Source organism: Oryx dammah, unplaced genomic scaffold (assembly GCF_014754425.2).
Source record: "Oryx dammah isolate SB20612 unplaced genomic scaffold, SCBI_Odam_1.1 HiC_scaffold_12, whole genome shotgun sequence".
NCBI lineage: Eukaryota > Metazoa > Chordata > Mammalia > Artiodactyla > Bovidae > Oryx > Oryx dammah.
Window position 1 is genome coordinate 60,618,161 of NW_024070196.1, and position 22,697 is coordinate 60,640,857.

Below are 22,697 nucleotides of genomic sequence, written 5' to 3' on the forward strand. Positions count from 1 at the left end.
CAGGCGAAGGGGACAGTAGGCGGCGGATGGGAGAGCTGGCGCAGCTGCCGTGGTGGCAGCGGCTGAGGTGGCTGTTTCTGCGGCGGCTGCTGCAGCTGCAACAGCTCCGGGCTCGGGGCTTTGGCGGCTGCGCCGGCGGGCTGTGCTGTGCTGTGCGGACCCCGGCGGTCGGTCCGGGTTGCTGGGGCGGCGCGTGTAAGAATTCGAGGCGTGTGAGGGATGGTCAGAGGAGAGGGCAGAGGTCAAGGGGCAGGGGGCTCGGAGTGAAAGGTTGCGGCTGGGCATTTGGGTGTGGGGGGCGGGCAGGTCGGGCCAAGAGGGGTTGCGGGGAAGTTCATTGCTGCGCTTCTCTCCCTCCAGTCCTGATCTGGGGAGGGGGCCCAGCGTGGGGACCGCCCGAGGAAGCCCGGGGAGGGAGAGGGGGCTCAAAGTCGAACACGTGGAGTAGGATCCCGCACTCCTCTTCGCTCCCCTTTCTCTCTCAAATGCTCATCTCCCTGGAGCCCTCAGTTCACCCACCCTGCAAGAGACTCTTGCCCGGTCCGTCTGCCCGAGTGGACAGCGGGACGGCCTGCCGGCTTTCCCTGGGACCTTTCCCTAAGGGGTGACCCTTCCATTCTGGGTCCTCTCTAGAGGGAGAAGCACTGTGACTTTAAGTACGTCCCTTCTCTTCCCTGAGCCTCAGTTTTCCCTCTCTAAAATTATGGGTTTGAATTCAGATGAGGGGACTGGTCTGGGAAGAGAGGAAGGGTAATGGTTAAGCAGGGAGGGTCAGACTGCCTGGGTTGAAATCTGGGCTCTATTACTTCCCTGCGGTCTACTTACAAGAGGTCGGTTAATTTAACCCCTCTAAACCTCACTTTCCTCATTGTGAAGTGGGGACATCAGCTGAGTAAAATTTCCTAACAGCAACACTATTCACATTTTGAGGCACATATGTCTCTGTTGTGATAACCCCCTCTGAGAGCCACAAAACTAATGCATTCATTACAAGCAAACAGTCATATATTATACAGTTAAAATAAAAGCCAGTAGCTACTATAATAACAACGATACAGTTAGGAAAGCTCTTCTTGATGAGTTGAAAAGGTTAATAGCCTCTCCAGCCTTCAAAATAAATACTGGCTAGGACAAGATGTTAATAATTGTCAGAGCTGAGTGATCAATACAAGGAAGTTCATTTACATATTCTCTCTACATTTGAGTATATTTGAAAGTATCTGTGGTGAAAAGTTTAAGCCAAAAAGAGAAAAAAAAAAAAAGACATAAAATGCTTTAAGACAGCCAAATGGTAGCATCTCATTTGGAATTTCCTTTTCTGTTTTCCCACTACTGAGATTTAAAAGTAAAATGAATCCCCAGATCTGGAGGAAACTTAAAAAAAAAATTTCACAGGAAGTTTGCTGGGTAGAGCGCTACAGGCTTAGCAGCAAAGAATAGTGCTCACTTTTAAACTGCCTACTTTTTAAGAAGCTATTGATGCACAGGGGCCTGCCTCAAATGGTCGTGGAGGTTTCTGAAGGAGGTAAATTGCTGGGTTGCCATTCAGTGGGTTGGTTTGGAGGCAAACTTGATTGAGACCAGAACACTGCAGTTTAAGGAAGGAACCTGCTGCTGTTTTCAAGTTCAAAGGTCTGCTGTTAGATCTGCTGAGTGCTTGCATTTCTTTTGGTCCTCAGCGGAAACAGGAATGTGTACAAATAGGAACTGTAAAAGGCTAGTTCTGACGGTTTTGAATTGGAAGTTCCAAATAAGCATTTCATTAAAAAAAAATATTCTAGTCTCTTCCCTTTTCTCCCCAAATACCTAAATCTAGGAGAATAGTGCCTTTGTAAGAATGATATGGGTAAGTTTAGATGGCCTGGCAACACTATTTATAGGTCATTGGAACTAGTGTTGCCTAATACCAGGGCTGGACTTGGAAGAATTGTAGTATGGTGGCTGGGAGCATAGGTCTGGAGTCAGATTGTGCTTTCCCAATTTCCTGCTGTGGGATCTTGGACAAGTCAACCTCTCTGAGCCTTAAGTCTCCCCTTCTGTAAAGCGGGACAATAATCCTACTTACTATTATTGACTTTCAGTCAACTTTACTTAAAACTTGCTAGAAGAGCCCCAGTACATAGTAAACCCTCACTGAGTACTAATTACTATTATATGAACGGTCATATATATATATATATATATATAAAGTATTTATATACATTTATATGGCTCAGAGGTTAAAGTGTCTGCCTGGAATGCAGGAGACCCAGGTTCGATCCCTGGGTTGGGAAAATCCCCTGGAGAAGGTAATGGCAACCCACTCCAGTACTCTTGCCTGGAGAATCTCATGGAGAGAGGAGCCTGGTAGGCTACAGTCCATGGGGTCGCAAAGAGTCTGACACGACTGAGCGACTTCACACACTTCACAAAGTCTTTAAAATCTTTATGAAACACACAAACAAGGATTAAGAGGGGTGGAGATGGAACATACTAGCCATAATATCAATCTCCAGACGCTTAGCTTTTTAGTATTTATTCTTGTAGAGTTCCTGTCCCATCCCCCATATTTCAGTGATATTATTGGCTCAGACAGTAAAGAACCTGCCTGCAATGAGAGAGACCTGGGTTTGATTCCTGGGTTGGGACAATCCCCTGGAGGAGGGCATGGCAACCCACTCCAATATTCTTGCCTAGAGAATCCCCATGAACAGAGGAGCCTGGCAGACTACAGTCTACGGGGTCGCAAAGAGTTGGACATGACTGAGCGACTAAGCACAGCACAGTGGCACATCCTGCGATGTGCACATCTTTTTTTTTTTTTTTAATTAAGATACAATTCACATTACTGTAAGATCCACCATCTTAAAGGGTACCATTTTTAGTATACTTGTGAAGTTATACAACCATCACCACTGTCTGATTCCAGAACATTTTCATCAATGATCATTGTCTTTTTCTTTTTTTTTAATCCCCCAAATTCTAGAAGATGCCACTGATGGAGGAGTTTCTGAGAAGCACCTCGGGGCCAGTGGGTTTGACCGGGAGCTCAAAGCAGAGACTATTTAAAGCCTTGGACATCACCTCCTGAGGGATGCAGGAGTGAAGAACATGGCTGTGAGTTTAGATGACGACGTTCCCCTCATCCTGACCTTGGATGAGAGTGGCAGCGCCCCACTGGCTCCCTCCAACGGCCTGGGCCCAGATGATCTGCCCAGCAGAAGTAAGATGGTAGGGTGTGCTGGGGGCGGGGGAGAGTGCAGCTTTTGTTTTGTTGTGGGCTTGGTGGTCTGATGGTAGATTATGTACCCGAATGCCTGACTCCACGTTTGACCCCCAAGTTCTGACACATATGCTAGTGGGAGACTAATTCTGTGGGGTCCTAATCCTGCAGCCCCAATTTAGGGATGTTCCCTGGGACTAGCCTGCCTAGCTTCCCACAGCCCCACCCCTCCCTTGCACCTGCGGTACCCTGGTTCTGTTCGTGGATGCTTCGTGGAGACCTCAGGCAAACCTGCTCCTTGGCTAGCATCCCTGTCCCATTCCTTGTTAAAAAAAGAAACAGATTTCAACATCAGCCTCTGTCTGCCCGATCTTTGGCAGGAAAGTGGCGTTGACTGCTTCTCCCCTCTGGCGTTCAGTCCCTGCACCGCCCAAAACAGGATGGAGTGGAAGAGGGCAAGCATTTGTCATAATCCATTGATCAGAGGGTTTGGGGTTTGTTTCACTTTGTCTTCCTCTAAACCAAAGCCCAGAAGCACAAAGTGAACCCAAGAGAGGTGATGACTTTAAATTTTTTATATTTTAAGTGTGTTTCTGGCAGAATGAGAGGTCTTAAAAAAAACCTTTCTTGTCCCAAAGCCATTTGTTCCATTGCTCAGGCCTCGGGTCCAGGAGAGCTTAAAATAACTTGCCTTCTGGAAGGTCCTAAGACGTCAGAGGCTAGTGCTTTAGGGTCTCCTTAGCAGATGGGAGTTCTACCCACCAGGCATGCTCCTGAGCTAGGAAAGAGGGGTACTGCTTGGGTCCAGGGAAAGGCAGGCCTGGCTCTCTCATCTCCTTTGTCCAGAGAGAATACAGTTGACTCACAGGGAGCTTAACAGCCTGCATTTGAAAGTGGTAAAGGACAGCATTGTTCCCACGGATGGGAGTGCAGTGGGAGGCCTGGCTCCTCTAAACTGGCCTCTCTCCGCTTTAGCCAGTTCACCCATCTAGAGTGGCAGAGCTGGGTGATCCAGGAAGCTTAGAATAGAGACCAGATTTTTCCCTAAGTGCCATCCAGGACCAAAAATATCAGTGGCTGTGATTTCAGGCCCACTTCTTAAATACCCCAGAGTCAGCAAGCCAAGTGTTAGGCTCCTTCTTACCTGTTATCTTAACTAAGATCCTTTTGGCAAAGTAGGCAGTATTATCCCTAGTTTACAGAGGAGAAAACTGTGAGCCAGAGAGGTTAAGGAACTTGCCTAACATTGCATAGCCAAGTAAGCAGTTTTGCAGAGATTTGAACCTAAGACTCTTTGACCCCAAAGTTCTTCCCTTCCTCTTTTCCCCTTTTTCCTTCTCCTCCCCTCTTCCCTCTTCTTTTCCTCTTCCTTTTTTCTTCACAAGGCCTTAATAAATGTAAGTGCTGGCCCTCAGCTTTTACATATATTATTTCATCATATAACCTCAGAATGGAGTTGTTGTTATCATCCATATTTACTGGGGAAGAAAAGCTTCAGAGAGGTGAGGTCACTTGTCCAGGGTCACATAGCTAGCAAGCAGCAATGCCTCGCTGATCTTCCCCCATCACCCTGTGTAAGGTGCTTTGGGGAATGGGATGTAAATGAATGTGACATAGTCTGAGCTTCAGAGTAGGCTGCCCACTAGAGAGGGAAGTGGTTACATCCATGCCAGTGAGGGACTGGGCTGGAGGGAAGGTGGTTGACATCCGAGGGTATGGATCATTCTGGAAATAGCCAGGCTCAGGGTTCTGAATTGGACTCTTGATCATTGTCGCGGGTGCCACTTTTAAGTCCTCCCAAGTGTCAGAGCTGATGGCAGGGTGTCTAGCTCTCCTGCAGAATCAAAGTGGGAAGAGAGGCATAGCTCTACATCAAGATCAGGTTTTGAAGCGATGGCGGTGCTTGATGACTAGGAAATAGGCCAAGTAGACAATAAAACTAACGTTGGATTGGCCGCTAGTGAGGCTGTCCCTTTCTTGGCAAAGTTGGTGGCTTGTTTTAGTTTGTTTAAGAAAAACAATATAAACTGACAGGGTCCAGGGAAATTATGCTTTCTGGGAAGTGCGTTGGTGCATCAGTTTACTCTCTCACCCTCTTCCTGAGATATTTGCTAAAACCTCTAAAAACTAATGGGTGTAACCCACCCAGCTTGGCTGAGGAAAACAACAGCGCCTCTTGGAGAAAAGGAAAGATTTCAGAGGAGGCCTGTGTGCTCCACCTCCTCTGTGCAGGCTTTGCTTTCTCTCTCTCTCTCTCTTTTTTTTTAACCTTATTAAACATCAATTCCTCTTAATCTTTTAACTTTTTTTTTTCTCCAACTTTAAACTTTTTATTTTGTATTGGGGTATCTTTCTTTTTAAAAAAAATATTTTATTTTTGACTGAACTGAGCTGTGGCATGCAGGATCTTTCACTATGACACTAGGGCTTCTCTCCAGTTGTGTCACGCAGGCTCAATAATTGAGGTGCATGGGCTTTGTTGCTCCATGGCATGTGGGATCCCAGCTTCCTGACCGAGGATCGAACCTGTGTCCTCTGCAGCAGAAGGTGAATTCTCAACCACTGGACCACCAGGGAAGTCCCCGTCTGCGCCTTTCTTGTTTCATTCTTGGATCTTGGCACTGACTTTCTTCTCAAGGTCCGCCTCCCACTTGTCTGAGTGGTCCATCTAAAACACAAATCTTGTTTTATTGTACTTTGTGCATACTTTTTCCCCCCCACAAATTGAAAGTTTTTGGCAACCTTGCATCGAACAAGTCTCTCAGCACCATTTTCCCAACAGCATTTGCTCGCTTCCTGTCTCTGTGTCATGTTTTGGTAACTATTGCATTATTTCAAATCCACCAGCAAAAAAAATTGGCGGTTCACTGAAGGCTCAGATGATGGTTACTCACTTGCTTGCTAAATTAATTAAGGTATGTGCATTGTTTTTTAAGCATAATGCTATATAATGCTTTATAGCATATATATATATAGACACACACACATTTTTCAAATTGACTTATTTGGCTGTGTCAGGTCTTAGTTGCAGCATGTGAACTCTTAGTTGTGGCATGTGGGATCTAGTTCCCTGACCAGGGATTGAACCCGGCCCCCTTGCATTGGGAGCATGGAGTCTCAGCCACCGGACCACCAGGGAAGTCTGTAGAAATAAGTTTTTTATACACTAGGAAACCAAAAAAGTCACGTGACTCACTTTATTGCGGTCTTCACTTGATCATAGTGGTCTGAAATTGGACCCGCAATATTTCTGAGGTCTGCCTATGATTTCCCAGCTTGCTCAGGTTCTCAAGACCTTCCTGTGCCCGGCAGGATGCAGCTCCTTAGCCAGCATATGCATGTTCTAGCATTTTCTTGTCTGACCAGTTCCATTTCCTGCCTTACCACACACTTCTAGTTCTCTGAATCCCCGGTACATTCTCAGACCTCTCTGCCTTGCTGGTAACTGCCTGGCATGTTTTCCCCGGGTGCTTATTTACTCAGGAGCTTCAGTTCTGTCTTGATAATCCTGCTGATAATCCGATCACTTTGAAGCCTTCACTGAACCACTATTTCCTGATGGGCTGACTACTTACCGCCCTTTTCTGCTGTGGTATCTGATCTAGGCTTCCATTATTATTACACCAGCTTACTGTGCGGAAGCAACCGTTTAACCATCTGATCACCTCCTAGGCCCCAAGTATTCATTCATCCACATATCACATAGCTCAATGCCTACTGTAGGTGGGCATTCAACAAGCATGGTCCATGGAGTAGGAAATGGCAACCCACTCCAGTATTCTTGCCTGGAAAATTCTATGGACAGAGGAGCCTGGCAGGCTACAGTCCATGGAGTTACAGAGTCAGATATGACTAAGCAGAAACAAACAAAGGCCCACCGTAAATCCAGGGTGATCTCAGCTCAAAATCCGTGATCACACGTGCAAAGATCATTTCTCCAAACAAGGTCACCTTTGCAGGTTCTGGCAGTGACTGCCAGAACAACTTGGGCATACCTATGGGGGCCACTATTAAGCCTGCTGTAATCTGGTAAGAAGGAAAAAAAAAGTCATGGTCCAGATAAACCTAGCTGGGTTTCTGGAACCTCAGACCTCATGGGAGGGGCTTCCCAGGTGACTCAGAGGTAAAGAATCTGCTTGCCAGTGCAGGAGCCACAGGAGATGCGCGTTCAGTCCCTGAGTCAGGAAGATCCCCTGGAGGAGGAAACAGCAACCCACTCCAGTATTCTTGCTGGGATAATGCCACGGACAGAGGAGCCTGGTGGGTTACATTCCATGGGGCCACAAAGAATCGGACCCGACTGAGCAACTAAACACAATAGCTGTCTCAGGTCACAGGAGCGGAGGGGCTGTCTGAGGGTCCCATCAGAGATGAGTGGTATCCCCTCCTGCCTCTGCTCACCAGTGGTTGGGGTCTCATCACTCCCAGCACAGCTGATTGCCCTGGGGAGGCTGCCACCCTTGCTCCCCAAGTCTGTAGCCAACCTAAACCCTTGAGGGGTTAAGGAGTTTTCTGCAGCCTGACGCCTTCAGCGAAGTTGGCAGCTATGTGGGCACAACAGCCGCTGAGAGCTAAGCCAGCTCTCTGAGGGCAGGAGCCTTGGCTGAGCCTGGGCCTCCACCCCGCCCCCGCAGCTGTGCCGTGTCCCACACCCTCCCTTCTCCGTGTGCTTGGGCTGCCATGACAGAACTCCACGGCGGTGGAAGTGCATGGTCTCAGAGTTCTGCAGGCTGCAAGCCCAAGAGCACGGTGTCAGCAGGACTGGTGTGTCTGAGGCCTCTTTCGGACAGCTGCTGCTCACCGTGTCTGCAGTGTGTGGCCTGATCTCTTCGTGTCAGGCTACCTACCCCTCCTGTTGGATTAGGGCCCACCCCTATGACCTCATTTTGCCTCAATTACCACTTTAGAGGCTCTGCTCTTTGAATACCATCACATTCTGAGGCCCTGGGGGTGAGACTTTCAACACAGAAATTTTAGGGAGATGTAATTCAGTCCGTAGCACTCCTGCCCTTTCCTTAGATGAGGACCCCAGGAATCTGGCTGTGCTGCCTGTGACCTTTGACTCTATGCTAGGGATGCTGGAAGCTGGGGAATTGTCCCTATAGGAAACCAGAGGGCTTGGATTTTTTGTTTCCCCCTTATTTGGGCAAGGATGGATTGCATCCAAGACTTAAAACATCTCTGGGCTATAAACGTGGCAGCTGAAATGCTAATGAATGACTCACAGGCAGGAGATGTCAGGCTGATAAAGGAGGAAGGTATGAGCAGGGGTATTTAAAACCTAGAAATTAGGAGTAACCTTGAAAATAGTCAGTGGGTTTGGCGTTCGACAGTGTGGTTTAGAGATAGCCTGCTGTCTGCACTGCGCAGCAGTCCGTGATCTGGACTGTAGAGTGTGAATGTGGTGGGCCATACAAAGTGTCTTCTTGGGGAATTCTGCTCACTCTCAGCTTTCACCTTCTTATTGCCTTTAAGCCCAGCCGCTGCCTAAGATGGGCCTATACTATTGGGTGATGAAGGGATTGTGGCAAGGCCGGGGCTGAGGCTGGAGCAGGGCACTTTGTCTCACGTGATACCTTGGCGCTGGTGGTTCATGGTTCCCTGGCGACAAGTCCTGTGGGGATAAGACCTAAGGTGATAGAGTAACAGGACCCCTTTGCCTCCTTCACCCTGATTCCTAAGACTTCATTGGCACTTACCTGGGACCCAGTACAAGGTGGAAACCACTGCTCCCTTGCAGGAGCCGATATACAGCAGGTGCCCTGGCTCCCTTTCCAGAGTTTTCATGCAGCCAGAACCAGCTGGCACCCATCTCCGTCATGGTGGGCCATCTCCATCAAGGTGGGCCACTGCTCCCTTGCAGGGGCTGATATACAGCAGGCACCCTGGCTCCCTTTCCAGAGTTTTCATGGCAGCTAGAACTAGCTGGCACCCATCTCCATCATGTTGGCCCTGGGGCAGACATGGCCAACCTGAGCTGGGAGAGAGTGGTGGGGCTATATACCCGGGGAGACCTAACCCCGAGGCAGGTTCTCCATCACAGGAATCAGTGTCTGCAGTTCTTTCTCTGACCGAGCTTCCCCAGCACACTCGCCAGAGAGAAAGTTAAGCCCAAGGACCCAGGTAGCTTTTGTCACCCGTGATACACTGGGCAGTGGAGTGGTTAAGCATTCGGGCTCTGGAGTCGAACTGCAGGCTTCCTGTCCTAGGTGAGTACAGGACTTAGTGTCTCCAAGCCTCAGCCTCCTAATCTGTAGGGTGGGACCACGATAGCATCTTCCAGGAGAGTTGTTGTGGGGACTTAGTGAGGTCACACATGTGGTGCCCGTGGTGGGTGCTCAGCCAGTTGTAGACGTCATTGTCATGCCTAGAGACAGGGCTTCTTGGGGTGCTGAACCCAGGCCAAGAACTGAGGCAAAGGTGCCTCACTGCTGGCCCGGCAGGTGGCCACCACCAAATGGGGAAGGGGAGGCAGCATGGCAGCTGGAGGCTGAACAGCATTCAGGCTTTCCCAGCCTCCCAGGGAGCTTGGGCATTTGGCTCCTCTGGAGTCAGCCCCTGGGCTTTCCCAGGGCCTCGCCAGGGACACAACAGGATGGTCGTGTCGCCAGGCTGGCAGAGGCACCAATTAAAACGCACACGCACCGGCACGCTGGGTTCCAGCCTCATAAGCGACACTTGAGGCCTTTCACTTCCTCCCCACTCCGAGTCTTCGTGGGGGATCCTGTCTGTTGCCTCGGGCCCCCTGCCATGAAATGCCATGCAGAGAAGCTGCCGCATCGGAATGGCAGCAGTGGCAGCTGGGCGCGGGCTGGAGCCCCGGCTCCATTGCTCTTTCCCCGTCCCCTTGGGGGGGCTCTACGTTCACATTTGCTCCAAGAGCACTTCGTGAGGCAGAACAGTCAACTTCTCAGCTTCTGAGTCAGGGAGGGAGTGGGGGAGGTGGGGCTCTGATGGCTCCTGGCTGCAGTGTCCTGCCCGGGGCTGCCTCGCAGATCACAGCATGGTGGACCTGGAAGGAAACCCAGACGAGGCACCAAGGGATCACCCCCTGCCCCCACCACCCCATACCCCTCAGGCCCCTGGAGGAAAGTTGGTCCTCAGACCGCCCCATCCCACCTATGAAGGGAGCCCTCTGGACTCCCTTTGCTGGGTGACTTCTCTGATTGTTTCCTGACTCTCCCTTCTCTCCCTCTCAGTCTAAGCTGCGCAAGGTCATTCACCATAAAAATAACGGCTCATGGGTATTGAGCCCCTATCAACTGCCGGGCAGCGTCTGAAAGCACTTTGTGCTGTCTCTGTAACTGGGTCCTCCCAGCAGAGCTGTGCTCTTGGTTCAGCATCTGTCTCTGACAGCAGAGGAAACGGACCCCCTGAGAGGTTGAAACTTACCCAGGGCCACACAGCTCTGGAAGCCTGCGCTCTTCTGATTGGGGAAACTCAGGTTCTGGGTGCCGAGAGATTCAGAACTGGCTGGGGGCACGTGTCCCTGCCTCTTGGTGCTTCACAGAAAGAAAGATCAGATTTCATTCAGCTTTGCAATCAAGCCAGATTGGGCATTTTTCTCTCTTTCTGTGTCTGTCTTCATGCATTGGCAGGCGAATTCCTAACCCCTGGACCGCCAGGGAAGCCCTCGCATCTTTTTTTTTCAAGGCAAGATTTAGGGGCTTTGTTCTTCCCTGGAAGAATCAGTTCTGTTTGGGGAGTCTCCCAGGTGAGCGTATGGTGGCTCAGCCTGCATTTGGAACAACGTATGCAAGTATCTCCCTTTAGTGCTCCATGGGTACCACCCCTGCATCCTGGCTCAAAGATGTATCCAGAAGCTGCAAATCAGGGCATCCGTTATACCACCTCGAAGTAGAAGTCTTCCCCAGAGCCAGTCTTGTTTCTCTCTTGTTGGAGGCAGCAACACTGTAAACCTATTACAGTTTTTAAAAAATATTTTTATTTATTCATTTGACTGTGCCAGGTCTTAGTTGCTGCATGTGGGATCTAGTTTCCTGACCAGGGACCAAACCCAGGCCCCCTGTATTGGGAGCGTGGAGTCTTAGCCGCTGGATCAACAGGGACGTCCTAAGCCCTATTACAATTGATTGCAGTTGGTAACTGTGTGTGCAGGAATGTTTACATGGATGGTGGCTCCTAAGAGCCCTTGCGAAGTAAGAGTATCCCTGTTGTTCAGATGTGTAATTGGAGGGTGGGGCAGGAAGTGATCTGCAGGGGCAGATAGTGGGGCAGTGGGCCTCATTCATCATCAGTGTTGCTGGGCTGCAGCCCAGCGCATGTCCACACAGGCAGCCCCGTGCTGCCCTCTTGGTCTCGGATTACAGACCTGCCGTTTCTGTTTTCAGGCCTTGCCCAGAGGGAATGTTTCTCCCTCCAAGCTCTCAGTTCAGTTGCTCAGTCATGTCCAACTCTTTGTGACCCCATGGACTGCAGCATGCCAGGCTTCCTTGTCCCTCACCAACTCCCAGAGCTTGCTCAAACTCATGTCTATTGAGTCGGTGATGCCATCCAACCATCTCATCCTCTGTCGTCCCCTTCTCCTCCTGCCTTCAATCTTTCCCAGCATCAGGGTCTTTTCAAATGAGTCAGTTCTTTGCATCAGGTAGCCAAAGTATTGGAGTTTCAGCTTTAGCATCAGTCCTTCCAATGAATATTCAGGACTGATCTCCTTTAGGATTGACTGGTTGGATCTCCTTGCAGTCCATGGGACTCTCAAGAGTCTTCTCCAGCATCACAGTTCTAAAGCATCAATTCTTCGGCACTCAGCTTTCTTTATAGTCCAACTCTCACATCCATACATGACTACTGGAAAAACCATAGCCTTGACTAGATGGACCTTTGTTGACAAAGTAATGTCTCTGCTTTTTAATATGCTCTCTAGGTTGGTCATAGCTTTTCTTCCAAGGAGCAAGCGTCTTTTAATATCATGGCTGCAGTCACCATCTGCAGTGATTTTGGAGCCCCCAAAATAGTCTGTCACTGTTTCCATTGTTTCCTCATCTATTTGCCATGAAGTGATGGGACCGGATGTCATGATCTGAGTTTTCTGAATGTTGAGTTTTAAGCCAACCTTTTCACTCTCCTCTTTCACTTTCATCACTTGGTAAGAGTTAGGCCCAATTCTTGGATCAAATGAAAATGAAGCCCCTGAAGGCCAAGCCCTCTGATCCACCTTCCTAGCCTCACCCCACCCAACCGGCAGTGGCCCCAGCACTTTCCCGGCCAGGAGAACATCCCCCTCAGTTACACCCCTGCCTGACCAGCCTCTGTTCCTTCACTCCACCCCCTCAGCAATCAGAACAAACAAGCAAAAGTCTTAACTGTGGGGCTGCTCACACCATCTCATTTATTTGTCTACTTTTTGGCCAAACCACACATCATGCAAGATCTTACTTGCCTGACCAGGGATTGAACCCGTGCCCCCAGCACTGGGAGCATGGAGTATTAACCCCTGGACTGCCAAGTAAGTTTCACTGTCATCTCATTTGTTTAACAATCACACAATCTCGCTTTTTAAAATTTTACTTGAACTACTTTCACTACCAAAACTTCCCATCTGCTGCTATCTCTTACTGATCCATCCCCCTTCAGCTTTCTCCAGCTGAAGATCTGGTCCTGTTACCATGGAGCCTTCCCTAAGCGACCAGGGTCACGACTGCACTTCTGCACTTTGAATCCTCTGAATAGATGCGCAGAGGCCCACTCCCTCCCCAGCACCTGCACGTGATAGATTTGATTAATGTCTCATGTACTAAATCAGTTTGCTTTGTGCCATGATGGATTCCTAAAGGTTATGACAAAATGAAATTTTGGTGAAGTAGATGATTTAAAATATGAGCAGGAGGGCATATGAGTTTGGCAAAGCATCCTTTCATAGTATGATTAATACCCCTTGGTTCATCCAGTATCGAGCTGGGTTTTGTAAACCATGTTCCTTTTTTTAAAAAAATGTATTTGGCTGCTCCGTGTCTCAGTTGCAGTATGTGAGGTCTAGTTCCCTGACCAGGGATCGAACCCAGCCCCCCTGTATTAGGAGTCTTAGCCACCGGACCACCAGGGAAGTCCCCAACCATGTTCATTTTAATCAGGGTTTAACCCATTGGTGTATTTCTTTCTCATGTCTCCATGATGCCCATTTGGGGTGGGCTGGTTGGACAAGACAGGAACGTCTAAGTAGGTGCTCTTGTTTTGGGTCCTGATATGTTGTGCCTCATTCCAGGAGCACATGTTTGGGCAAAAGCACGGACCACTTCTTTCCTGCACACACCCCGGACACCTAATAAAGAGACACATGTGAAGTAAGGGATCTGGGAGTGAGTCACCAGGTTCTCCAAACACCCAGGAGAGTCTGTTACATCTTAACCAGCCTGTGGAAACCACTGGGTTGACCAGAAGACTCATCCCCACATGATCAGGTCAGAAATAGCCCAGGTGGACCCTGGCCTCTGCTTCCCCTGGGAACAGCCAGCCTGGGGCATGTCTTTGGTCTCTGCTTTTGAAATTCTCAAGGACCCTCACATGGCCCATAATTTCTATATCAGCCCAGGTCCTACCTTCCCCCACCTCTGAACTCACCCACCACCACTCCACCACTCGTAGGCTGCCTTTCCCTCTTGCTAATCTCTCTTTTTGTTAGCCTGGGTTTTTATTTATTTATTTTTCTTATCCTTTTAGCTCTTGCTGGAAACCAGCTCAGGGAGAGCCATTGTGCTCAGCACCAGCTAATGGCCTGGAGCTGCTCCAAGCTGCCGGATGCGTTGGCTCTCACTCGTGGGTGGTCGTCGACAAGCGTGATGCCTTCTCTCTGTGACACCCCAGGGTCCCCTCTTGCCAGCTCTGCTGTTTGCTCTTGGCTGGCCTGCCTTGCTGCGAATGGCAGCTTGTACTGAGCACCCTGGAGCCCGTCTGGTTGCCTCCACGGGGCTCAGACTTCCTCAGTCACAGAGCTCACTTAGCCTTGAGGCCAGTTGACCTGTTTGCTTTTGCTGCCTGTTTCCTTTTGGAGCTCAGACACTGTCCTGGGGTGGCCAGGAGCTCCCCAGTCTGGAGACGGGGAAAGGGCTTGGGAGAATCCTCAGGTGGTTAGAAATGTGTATGCATTGGTGGAGTGATAATACGGGCTGATAATCATGTTCATTCTAACGTTTCTTCAGAGTCTCTTGGTCTACAGCAAAGGATGGGGTTGAATTTCCAGTGCCCTGTCTTAGCAAGTGTGCAGCCTTGAATGAGGAGCTAAGCTTCGGCTTCCCTCTTTCAGTTTCTTCATTAGTAAAATGGGGATAAAAATGTCTCCATTCAGGGTTGACATAGGAAATTTCAGGTAACATTCCAGGTACCAACTCAGTAAGTGGAAAAACTCTTAACAGTAAAGTGTCAGGGTTTCATTTTCAACAAAGTAGCAAATTTTCAACAAAGTAGCAATGACGCCCCTCCTTGAGCCTCAGTTCAGTTCAGTTCAGTAGCTCAGTCCTGTCCGACTCTTTGGGACCCCATGAATCGCAGCATGCCAGGCCTCCTTGTCCATCACCAACTCCTGGAGTTAACTCAGACACGTTCATCGAGTCAGTGATGCTATCCAGCCATCTCATCCTCTGTCGTCCCCTTCTCCTGCCCCCAATCCCTCCCAGCATCAGAGTCTTTTCCAATGAGTCAACTCTTCACAGGAGGTGGCCAAAGTACTGGAGGTTCAGCTTTAGCATCATTCCTTCCAAAGAAATCCCAGGGCTGATCTCCTTCAGAATGGACTGGTTGGATCTCCTTACAGTCCAAGGGACTCTCAAGAATCTTCTCCAACACCACAGTTCAAAAGCATCAGTTTTTCAGTGCTCAGCCTTCTTCATAGTCCAACTCTCAGATCCATACATGACTACTGGAAAAACCATAGCCTTGACTAGATGGACCTTAGTCGGCAAAGTAATGTCTCTGCTTTTGAATATGCTCTCTAGGTTGGTCATAACTTTTCTTCCAAGGAGTAAGCGTCTTTTAATTTCATGGCTGCAGTCACCATCTGCAGTGATTTTGGAGGCCAAAAAAATAAAGTCTGACACTGTTTCTACTGTTTCCCCATCTATTTCCCATGAAGTGATGGGACCGGATGCCATGATCTTCGTTTTCTGAATGTTGAGCTTTAAGCCAACTTTTTCACTCTCCTCTTTCACTTTCATCAAGAAGCTTTTTAGTTCCTCTTCACTTTCTGCCATAAGGGTGGTATCATCTGCATATCTGAGGTTATTGATATTTCTCCCGGCAATCTTGATTCTAGCTTGTGTTTCTTCCAGTCCAGTGTTTCTCCTTGAGCCTATGAGTAGATAATTTCAGGTCTCTCCGAGTGGATGACTTGAGCTCACCCTTCCTTTTATTTTATTTTTTCCTTCCTTTTATTACATTCCTCTTGGCACCCCACTCCAGTACTCTTGCCTGGAAAATCCCGTGGATGGAGGAGCCTGGTAGCTGTAGTCCATGGGGTCACTGAGTCAGACACGACTGAGCGACTTCACTTTCACTTTTCACTTTCCTGCATTGGAGAAGGAAATGGCAACCCACTCCTGTGTTCTTGCCTGGAGAGTCCCAGGGACAGGGGAGCCTGGTGGGCTACCATCTATGGGGTTGCACAGAGTCGGACATGACTGAAGCAACTTAGCAAGGATTGGTATTTGGGGTTTGGATTTTCTTAGGGATTCTGTTGTGGCAAGTGGGGAACTGTATGTTAACTTCCTCGACCATCCAGGTGCACTGCAGGACAATTTACCTCAAGTAACTCCATCTCCTGCCTGCTCTTTAGGATGGATTTTTGGCCTTTATTGTATTTTTCTTTATTCATGCTGCCCCCTTAAAAAAAAATTATTTATTTACTTGTCTAGCTGGGTCTCGGTTATGGCACACGGCGTCTTCCTTGCATCTTGCAGGATCTTTCTTTGAGGCACATGGACTCTCTAGTTGTGGTTCATGGGTTCAATAGTTGCAGCCACAGGCTTAGTTGCTCCTACAGGATCCTAGTTCGCCAACCAGGGATCAAACGCACATCCCCCACTTTGCAAGGTGGAGTCTTAACCACTGGACCACCAGGGAAGTCCCCACAATGCCTCTTTTGAGCTGTTTCCCCCACTCGGTGGAAAGGGAAACTGAAGAAGAGGAAGAGAAGGCTGAGCCCAGGACTTGACCACTGACCACTCAGACTCTGAGGCCCTGCCGGCTTCCCTGGGAGCATGCCAGCCAGCCCAACCCACGTCCCTGGAGAAGTGGCGTGCCCAGGCCATCAAACTCTCTGCAGGACGTAGACTTCCTCCCAGCTGTCATTCTGCCAAGGAGCTCTGTGTCTCCCGGCTGGCCACTTTGCCCCTTGTTGCTGCTCTTCTGAGCATAGCCTCCTGCTCACAGCAGATCCAGATGCTGGGGTGTGGCCAGTGGTCATGGGATCCAGGTCTAGCCAGTCCCCCAAGTGTTCCCAGGCAGAGGCTAGAGCAGACCTCTGATCAGTACCCCGAGTAGAGAAGGAGTCTCACAGCCAGGCTTGTTCCTCTGAGCACTGCTCATCTGCTAACCCCCTGCAAGAGGCCCAGGGAGCCCCAGCTTGCAGTGGACAATGCCTTTGTCTCCATTTTTAAAAAAATATTTTCAGTGGGGCTTCCCAGGTAACTCAGTGGTAAGGAATCCACCTGCCGATGCAGGAGATGCAGGTTTGACCCCTGGGTTGGGAAGATCTCCTGGAGAAGGAAATGGCAACCCAGCCTGGTATTCTTTCCTGGAAAATTCCATGGACAGAGGAGCCTGGCAGGCTACAGTCCATGGTCTCGCAAAAGGTTGTTGGACATGACTGAGCAACTAAACGGCAACCACAGATTATAATTTCATAGCTGTCTGTCAGAGCTTCTTCCAACCTGGTAATTTGTTGAGACCAGTGAAAACAAAAAGTTACAAAAGTAAAAAATTTTTCAGTGGGTAAGCACACACTTTTAAAAATAGAAGCCTCATTTTATTTTACTTTTATTTATTGTAAATATATTTTGGCCATGCCACACAGCATGTGGGATTTTAGTTCCTTGACCAGGGGTCAAACCTGCACCCACTGCATTGGAAGAGTGGAGTTTTAACCTCTGGACTGCCAGGGAAGTATGCCTTGTCTCCCTTTGCTCTTGAACTGCTCCTGGCCCCACCCCTGTGCATTTCACAATTAGTGTTTCCAGTGCTTCCAAGTGAATGCAGGACAGTTGTTCACACAGGTGCTACACTATTCCTTGGATAAACACAGTGGAGTTTGCATGTTTTTCTGTGTGTGTATGTGTGTAAGTGAGTGTATGTGTATGTGTGTGAGAGAGAGAGAAGCATAGGTCTTTAAGATGGATGGAGCCTTTACAGATGTTTTCTCAAAGCATCCCATACATTTTGCACGTGGTAGGGGCTCAATAAATGCTTTGTGATGAGTTTTCAGTGGGAGTCAAAGCCTTCTGTTTCATAATAAACCCAGTGGCCCAGGCGTAGGAAGTACAGTTCCTGTTGAAGTACAGCTGTACTTGGAAGTACAGTTTCAAGTCGAGCCTTGAAATGCACAGATCCAAGGAGATGGAAATCATTTCCAGCCCCACCAAGAGACTATCTGCCGGCATCTGGTAAACGCCTCCCTCTGTCTCTGCCTCAGCAGAGGGTGGTGGTGGGTTGTGTAGCAGTGGCCAGAGGAGGTCTTCTCCCCTGGCAGGTGGTAAGGACCACCAGACAATGGAAGTGACCCGGGGGGCTCCTGGCAAGTTAACTGCTCTGTAAATGTGAGCTCACCATGGCTCCCCTGGGGAAAGGACCCTGCCTTTTTCGCCTGTGCAGAATGTAGACGGAGTTACTGTGAAACCAGGACAGCCTGACTGTCCTGCATATCTCCACTCATCACAACTGGTCCAGCTGCTCTCTGTTAAAACCCAGCAGCTCAAGTCCAGTCTCCTTATCGTGGCTTACAGCCTGCCCGCTGCTCCGGATTTACAAAGGCCGGGCCACTGGGCTCAAACCCAGCCTGGCCACTTCTTGCTCTGTGACCTTGGGAAAATCACTTAGCCTCTCTGGGCCTTAGTTTCCTCCCTTCTGGAAACTGGAGATAGTAATAGTCTCTGGTTCAGGGGGCTTTTTCATACTTAGGGGAATTAACAAGGGTAAAGCACTGAGTGTGAGCTGTTATCCTTGCCCTCATTTGCACATATCAGCCTTATACCTCTGGTCCTTTAAGCTTCAGAATTACTGAAACCTGTGCAGTTTCCCATGAACAGAAGAGCCTGGTGGGCTACAACCCATGGGGTCGCAAGAGAGGACACAGTTTGGTGACTCAGCCGCCACCACACTTCCCAAGCATGTCCTGCTCTTTGCTTTTCTGTGCTTTATGCATGACCTTCCTGTTTCTGGAAGGTAGCCCTCACCCCATCCCCAGCCCCTTTTAGAACACTTTTTCATCCTTCATCCTTAAAAACCAGCACTGATAAGGCCCCTGAATCTCTCTCTGTCTGCCTCTTCCCTCCAGCCCTCGAGGACGGTAGTTGTGGTCACATCATTTTCTAGGCTGCTGTAACAAATGCCTTTAATGCCCCAGAATCATCCCTCTTTTTGCCTCCTGACTGTGAGCTCCTTGAAGACAAAACCCATGGTTTTACTTTTTCAAATCCAACACCTAACCTAGTGCCTGGTATACAGTAGGTGAGGAATAAATAAATCTCCTCACATTGAAACCACATTTATCTCCATCTAGAAGGTCAGCCTTTTAAAGACGTTTTCCCCCCTCCCTTTTTCTCTCCCAAATAACTGCATGATTTATTAAGACTAGAGACTTGCTCTCAAGGTTTCGTTTGCAGCCTCAGTCTGTGAGTGCCCTTTGTGGCCAGTTTGGGGGTGGGCCCCTGGGACTGCCATTGCTACTCTGAATTACCAAGGGGTGCTTATTTTCCTGGCCCCTGCCAAGAGTCTGCCATTTCTAATCTTCACCCCTCTTGCCTTTTCACCTCCTCTGTTTACAGCCGCAGCTCTCAACTTTCTCACCAGCTCCACGCCCTTCCAAGGCAGGCCTTGTGTATATACAGGGAATCCCCCTGGATTTGGCCACTTAGATCCCTGTGAGCTGGCCGGAAATAAAACTGGAGGTGGCACAGGGCGTAATCCTGGCTGCTTCCAAACCAGGGCTTCCTCCTTCTAGAACAGTGCCTGACCGAGTACCGGCCTGGGTGAGCCTTTCATCTTTCCTTTCCTCCTCTGGCTAAAGCCTTTGGCAGGACAAGGTTTGGGCCTGAGGCCAGCGATTCAACTGGAAGGGCCGTGCGCCAGCTCTTGCCTTTCTGGAGGTCGGTCTATTAGCCTGGGGTTCTGCCAAGGTTCACAGCCTTTCCTAACATGCCTGGATGACACAGGTCTACCTCCCACACCATTGTGCAGTCAGTCACCAGCAGAGAAAGCCTGAGCAGAAGGAAATACACGCTCTGCTGTCTTTTGGCATGGTGTCTTTTGCCCAATTTTTATCCAGGGGTCTTTTAAAGAGCCCGCACAGAAGCGGGGTGGCAACGGCGTGCCTGGAAAATTCATCAGTGCCACTCAGGTTGATTTTCCTCTCCTCTTTAAGCTTCGCCCCCCCATGGAGTGGGGCTCTCAGCGACCACTGGCAGATGGTTGGGCGATGGCTCATTGTCATTCTGGTGGGCGCCAGTGTTCGGAGGGCTCCGGGCACTTTGTGGGTTTTTGCATTTGTCTCTGAGATGCTGAGAGCACAGTTGGCACATGTCCCAGTTAATGGATGAAGAAGCTGATCCTCTGGCGATTAAAATCGTGAACCAGGGGCGGAGAGGGGCACAGATGGGAGAGAACTTGGGTGTTCAGGGCTACATAATTTTTTTTTTTTTAATTTGGCTATGCTAGGTCTTAGAGTTGTGCCACACAGGATATTTAGTTGAGGCATGTGGGATCCAGTTCCCTGACCAGGGGTTGAATCCAGACCCCCTGCTTTGGGAGCAGAGTCTTGACCCCTGAACCACCAAGGAAGTCTCGGGGCTGCGGTCTGTCTGGAAGAGGATGTGCATGGTATATGCATGCCTATGTGTGTGTGTGAGAGAGAGAGAGAAGGGTGGGGGGTGGGCGGAAATGCATGAAGTTGTGTACATGTAAGAGAAGGAGAATAAAAGGAACAGGATTGAAAGGAGAGAGGGACCTCAGTGTAAACCTGCAAAAGAACTGTCACCGCCTCACATCCTTTCTGCTCAGAGCTGCCTCCCACAAGGAGCTCATATGCCTTTTATCCAAAGCACCCTCTTGCCCAGGCCCCCAAGGAAGGCCCCAGTGACCTACCCAGCCCTAGCGGACCCTGCGCTTGCTGGATGTTGGGTGGGTCACAAAAGCCCTCCGTTCCCGCCCGTCCTTTCCCGTCCTCCCTGGCGCTGCTTTATAGCCGGCATATGGAAACTGCTTCTGTTTACCCAGAGCCACCTCGATGCTGCTGTGCGCTGTGCTCCAGTGAACGGAAACCTTGGATTCCCCACAGGGTCGTTTGCGAGGCTGCATGCAAAGCCGCCAGCTGTTTTGCAGGGAGTGTCTGGGCCCTATTACATCAGCGCAGAGGAAGCGTTACCATCTGTGCAAACAGGTCATCCTGGTTTATCTGCCTGTCCTCTGTGTGGGGAACGCCTCTCCTACTTGGAGGCAGCTTTTGTTGCTGTGGTTGTAGTTACGCTGTTTTGTATTCCACCGCCTGCCAGTTCAGCCGTTTTCTTTCTGTTCCTTATTCTCCACATTCGGCTCCCTGGGCTGATTGCCAGGATGTAGGGAGGGGAGTTTAGGAGTAGGTGTTGCATAAATGTTTAGTGGCGAAGGTCAGTGGGGCCTGAAAAGGCTGCAGACTGGCTTTACAGGAGAGCTCTTTGCCCAGGACACCCGGAGTTCGGAACAAAGTATTTTTCTTTTCAGGGACCGGGCAGGGGGTGACTTTTCCCAGAGGCGCAGAGTGGGAACTTCCAGGTTGCCAAGAGTGTTCAGCTTTCTCTGGCCCTTTTCAAACCTCCCGGGAGCGGAGAAGCTGGCTGCTTCTAGGAGCCAAGGAGCTGCCAAGAAGACAGCTGCTCCCACCCTCCTGTGCTGCTGTGTATCTTGTTCCCCCACTTCTTTCCTCCCGTTTCCAGCTGCCTCCCTGGAGAGGCGGAAATGCAGAGGCTAGGGCCAGCCATCATCTTCTTGGAGGAGGCAGCAGAGGGCCAGCTCCCCGACAGCCCCGTGAAGAGATCATCCTGTCTCCTCCAGCTGGGCCCTTGTGGTATGCCTTGACCTGGCCGTGGGTGAGTGTGGCACCAAAGGTGGTACCAGGATCAGAGATCGGACGTGTTGATTCTTACGGGGTCTCTAATGTAATCACCAGCGTGAGGGCGGGTCCCTGATTGCAGGCCGCGGTGGACCCGGGGTGCTGTATGAGAGCCCTCCAGATGGCCTTGTCCGGTCTCTCCCTGTGCAGGAGATGCCCCGAAAGTTGCATCACCCACTTTTTATGTGGAGACCTGGCAGGGGTCGGGGGGCAGCGCTGTTTCTCCCAGGAAGTGCAGATTCACCCCAGGTGGTTAGGAATAGGCCAGGGCTGGGCTCCAGGTCGCCAGGGCAGGTGGGTGCTCACAGTCAGCGTGGACTGAGGCTCCCCAGGTGTGACCTGGAGCAGATTCAGCGGGCGTAATGGAGGGACCTCCACAGCGACACGGGGACAGACCATCCCCTGGGACGTCAAGCTCAGCAGTGATCAGTCAGAGGACCCTGGAATTCCCATACAGCCTCACCTTCTGCTTCAATGGAGTTCACTCCGAGGAAGCTCGCTGGATACATGCCCCCTGTCTGAACTACAGGCCCATAGTCTGACCTCTGACCTGCCCCCTTGCACCAGCCCCCTCCCCTCTTCTCTCTTTTACCCTAGCCATGTTTCTTTTTGGGAGGCCGCCGACCCTCTGAGCATTCCTCATCCTCAACAAGAAAGCACTTGGGGGCTGGAGGGTTTCCATTGCTTCTTTGGCCACTTCTCCAACCTGGGAAGTGGGAGAACGGGGCAGGGAATCTGGAGTTAACCCCCACTCCCTCCTCCAAAAAGGTGACTTCCCTGGTGGTCCAGTGGCTCTGGACTCCCATTGCAGGAGCCCCAGCTTCCATCCCTGGTCAGGGAACTAGATCCCACGTGCCGCAAAGTAAGACCCCGTGCAGCCAAATAAATATATTAAAAAAAAAAAAAAAAAGAATTAGACCCCGCAGCCCCTAAACCCCTCCTCATGGCAGCACAGGGAAAGCACTTCCAGTCTTGGCCACTGGGCTGCCCACTGCCTCTGAATGAAGACTGCGTGTGCAAGGAGCGGGCTGGACCGTGGCTCCTGCCTTCCATGTCACCCTTTCCGTGATCCCTAAATGTGGCTCCCCAGCTGCTCCTGGTTGGAACGTGGCGGGGGGTGGGGGGACGCTCTTGGAAGTCACCTGTGGCCTTCTTGAAACTCCCTGCTGTGGCCCTTGTCACCGA

The 22,697-nt window shown here is 50.1% G+C and overlaps 1 protein-coding gene across 6 annotated transcripts in view; it reads left to right on the plus strand.

Moving 5' to 3' along the window:
- Nucleotides 1-40: 40 nt before the first annotated feature.
- Nucleotides 41-22,697, plus strand: part of TPCN1 (two pore segment channel 1) — a 62,099-nt gene continuing 39,442 nt past the window's right edge. The window contains exons 1-2 of one of the 6 annotated variants that reach the window (XM_040250811.1): nt 41-241; nt 2,966-3,202. In XM_040250811.1, the coding sequence (XP_040106745.1) occupies nt 3,091-3,202 (112 nt within the window). In that variant the 5' untranslated portion in view covers nt 41-241; nt 2,966-3,090. Of the gene's footprint in view, nt 242-2,965; nt 3,211-6,049; nt 6,118-19,458; nt 21,490-22,697 lie in introns of those variants that run through there. The other 5 variants (XM_040250812.1, XM_040250810.1, XM_040250813.1 and 2 more) reach the window with 5 other exon arrangements.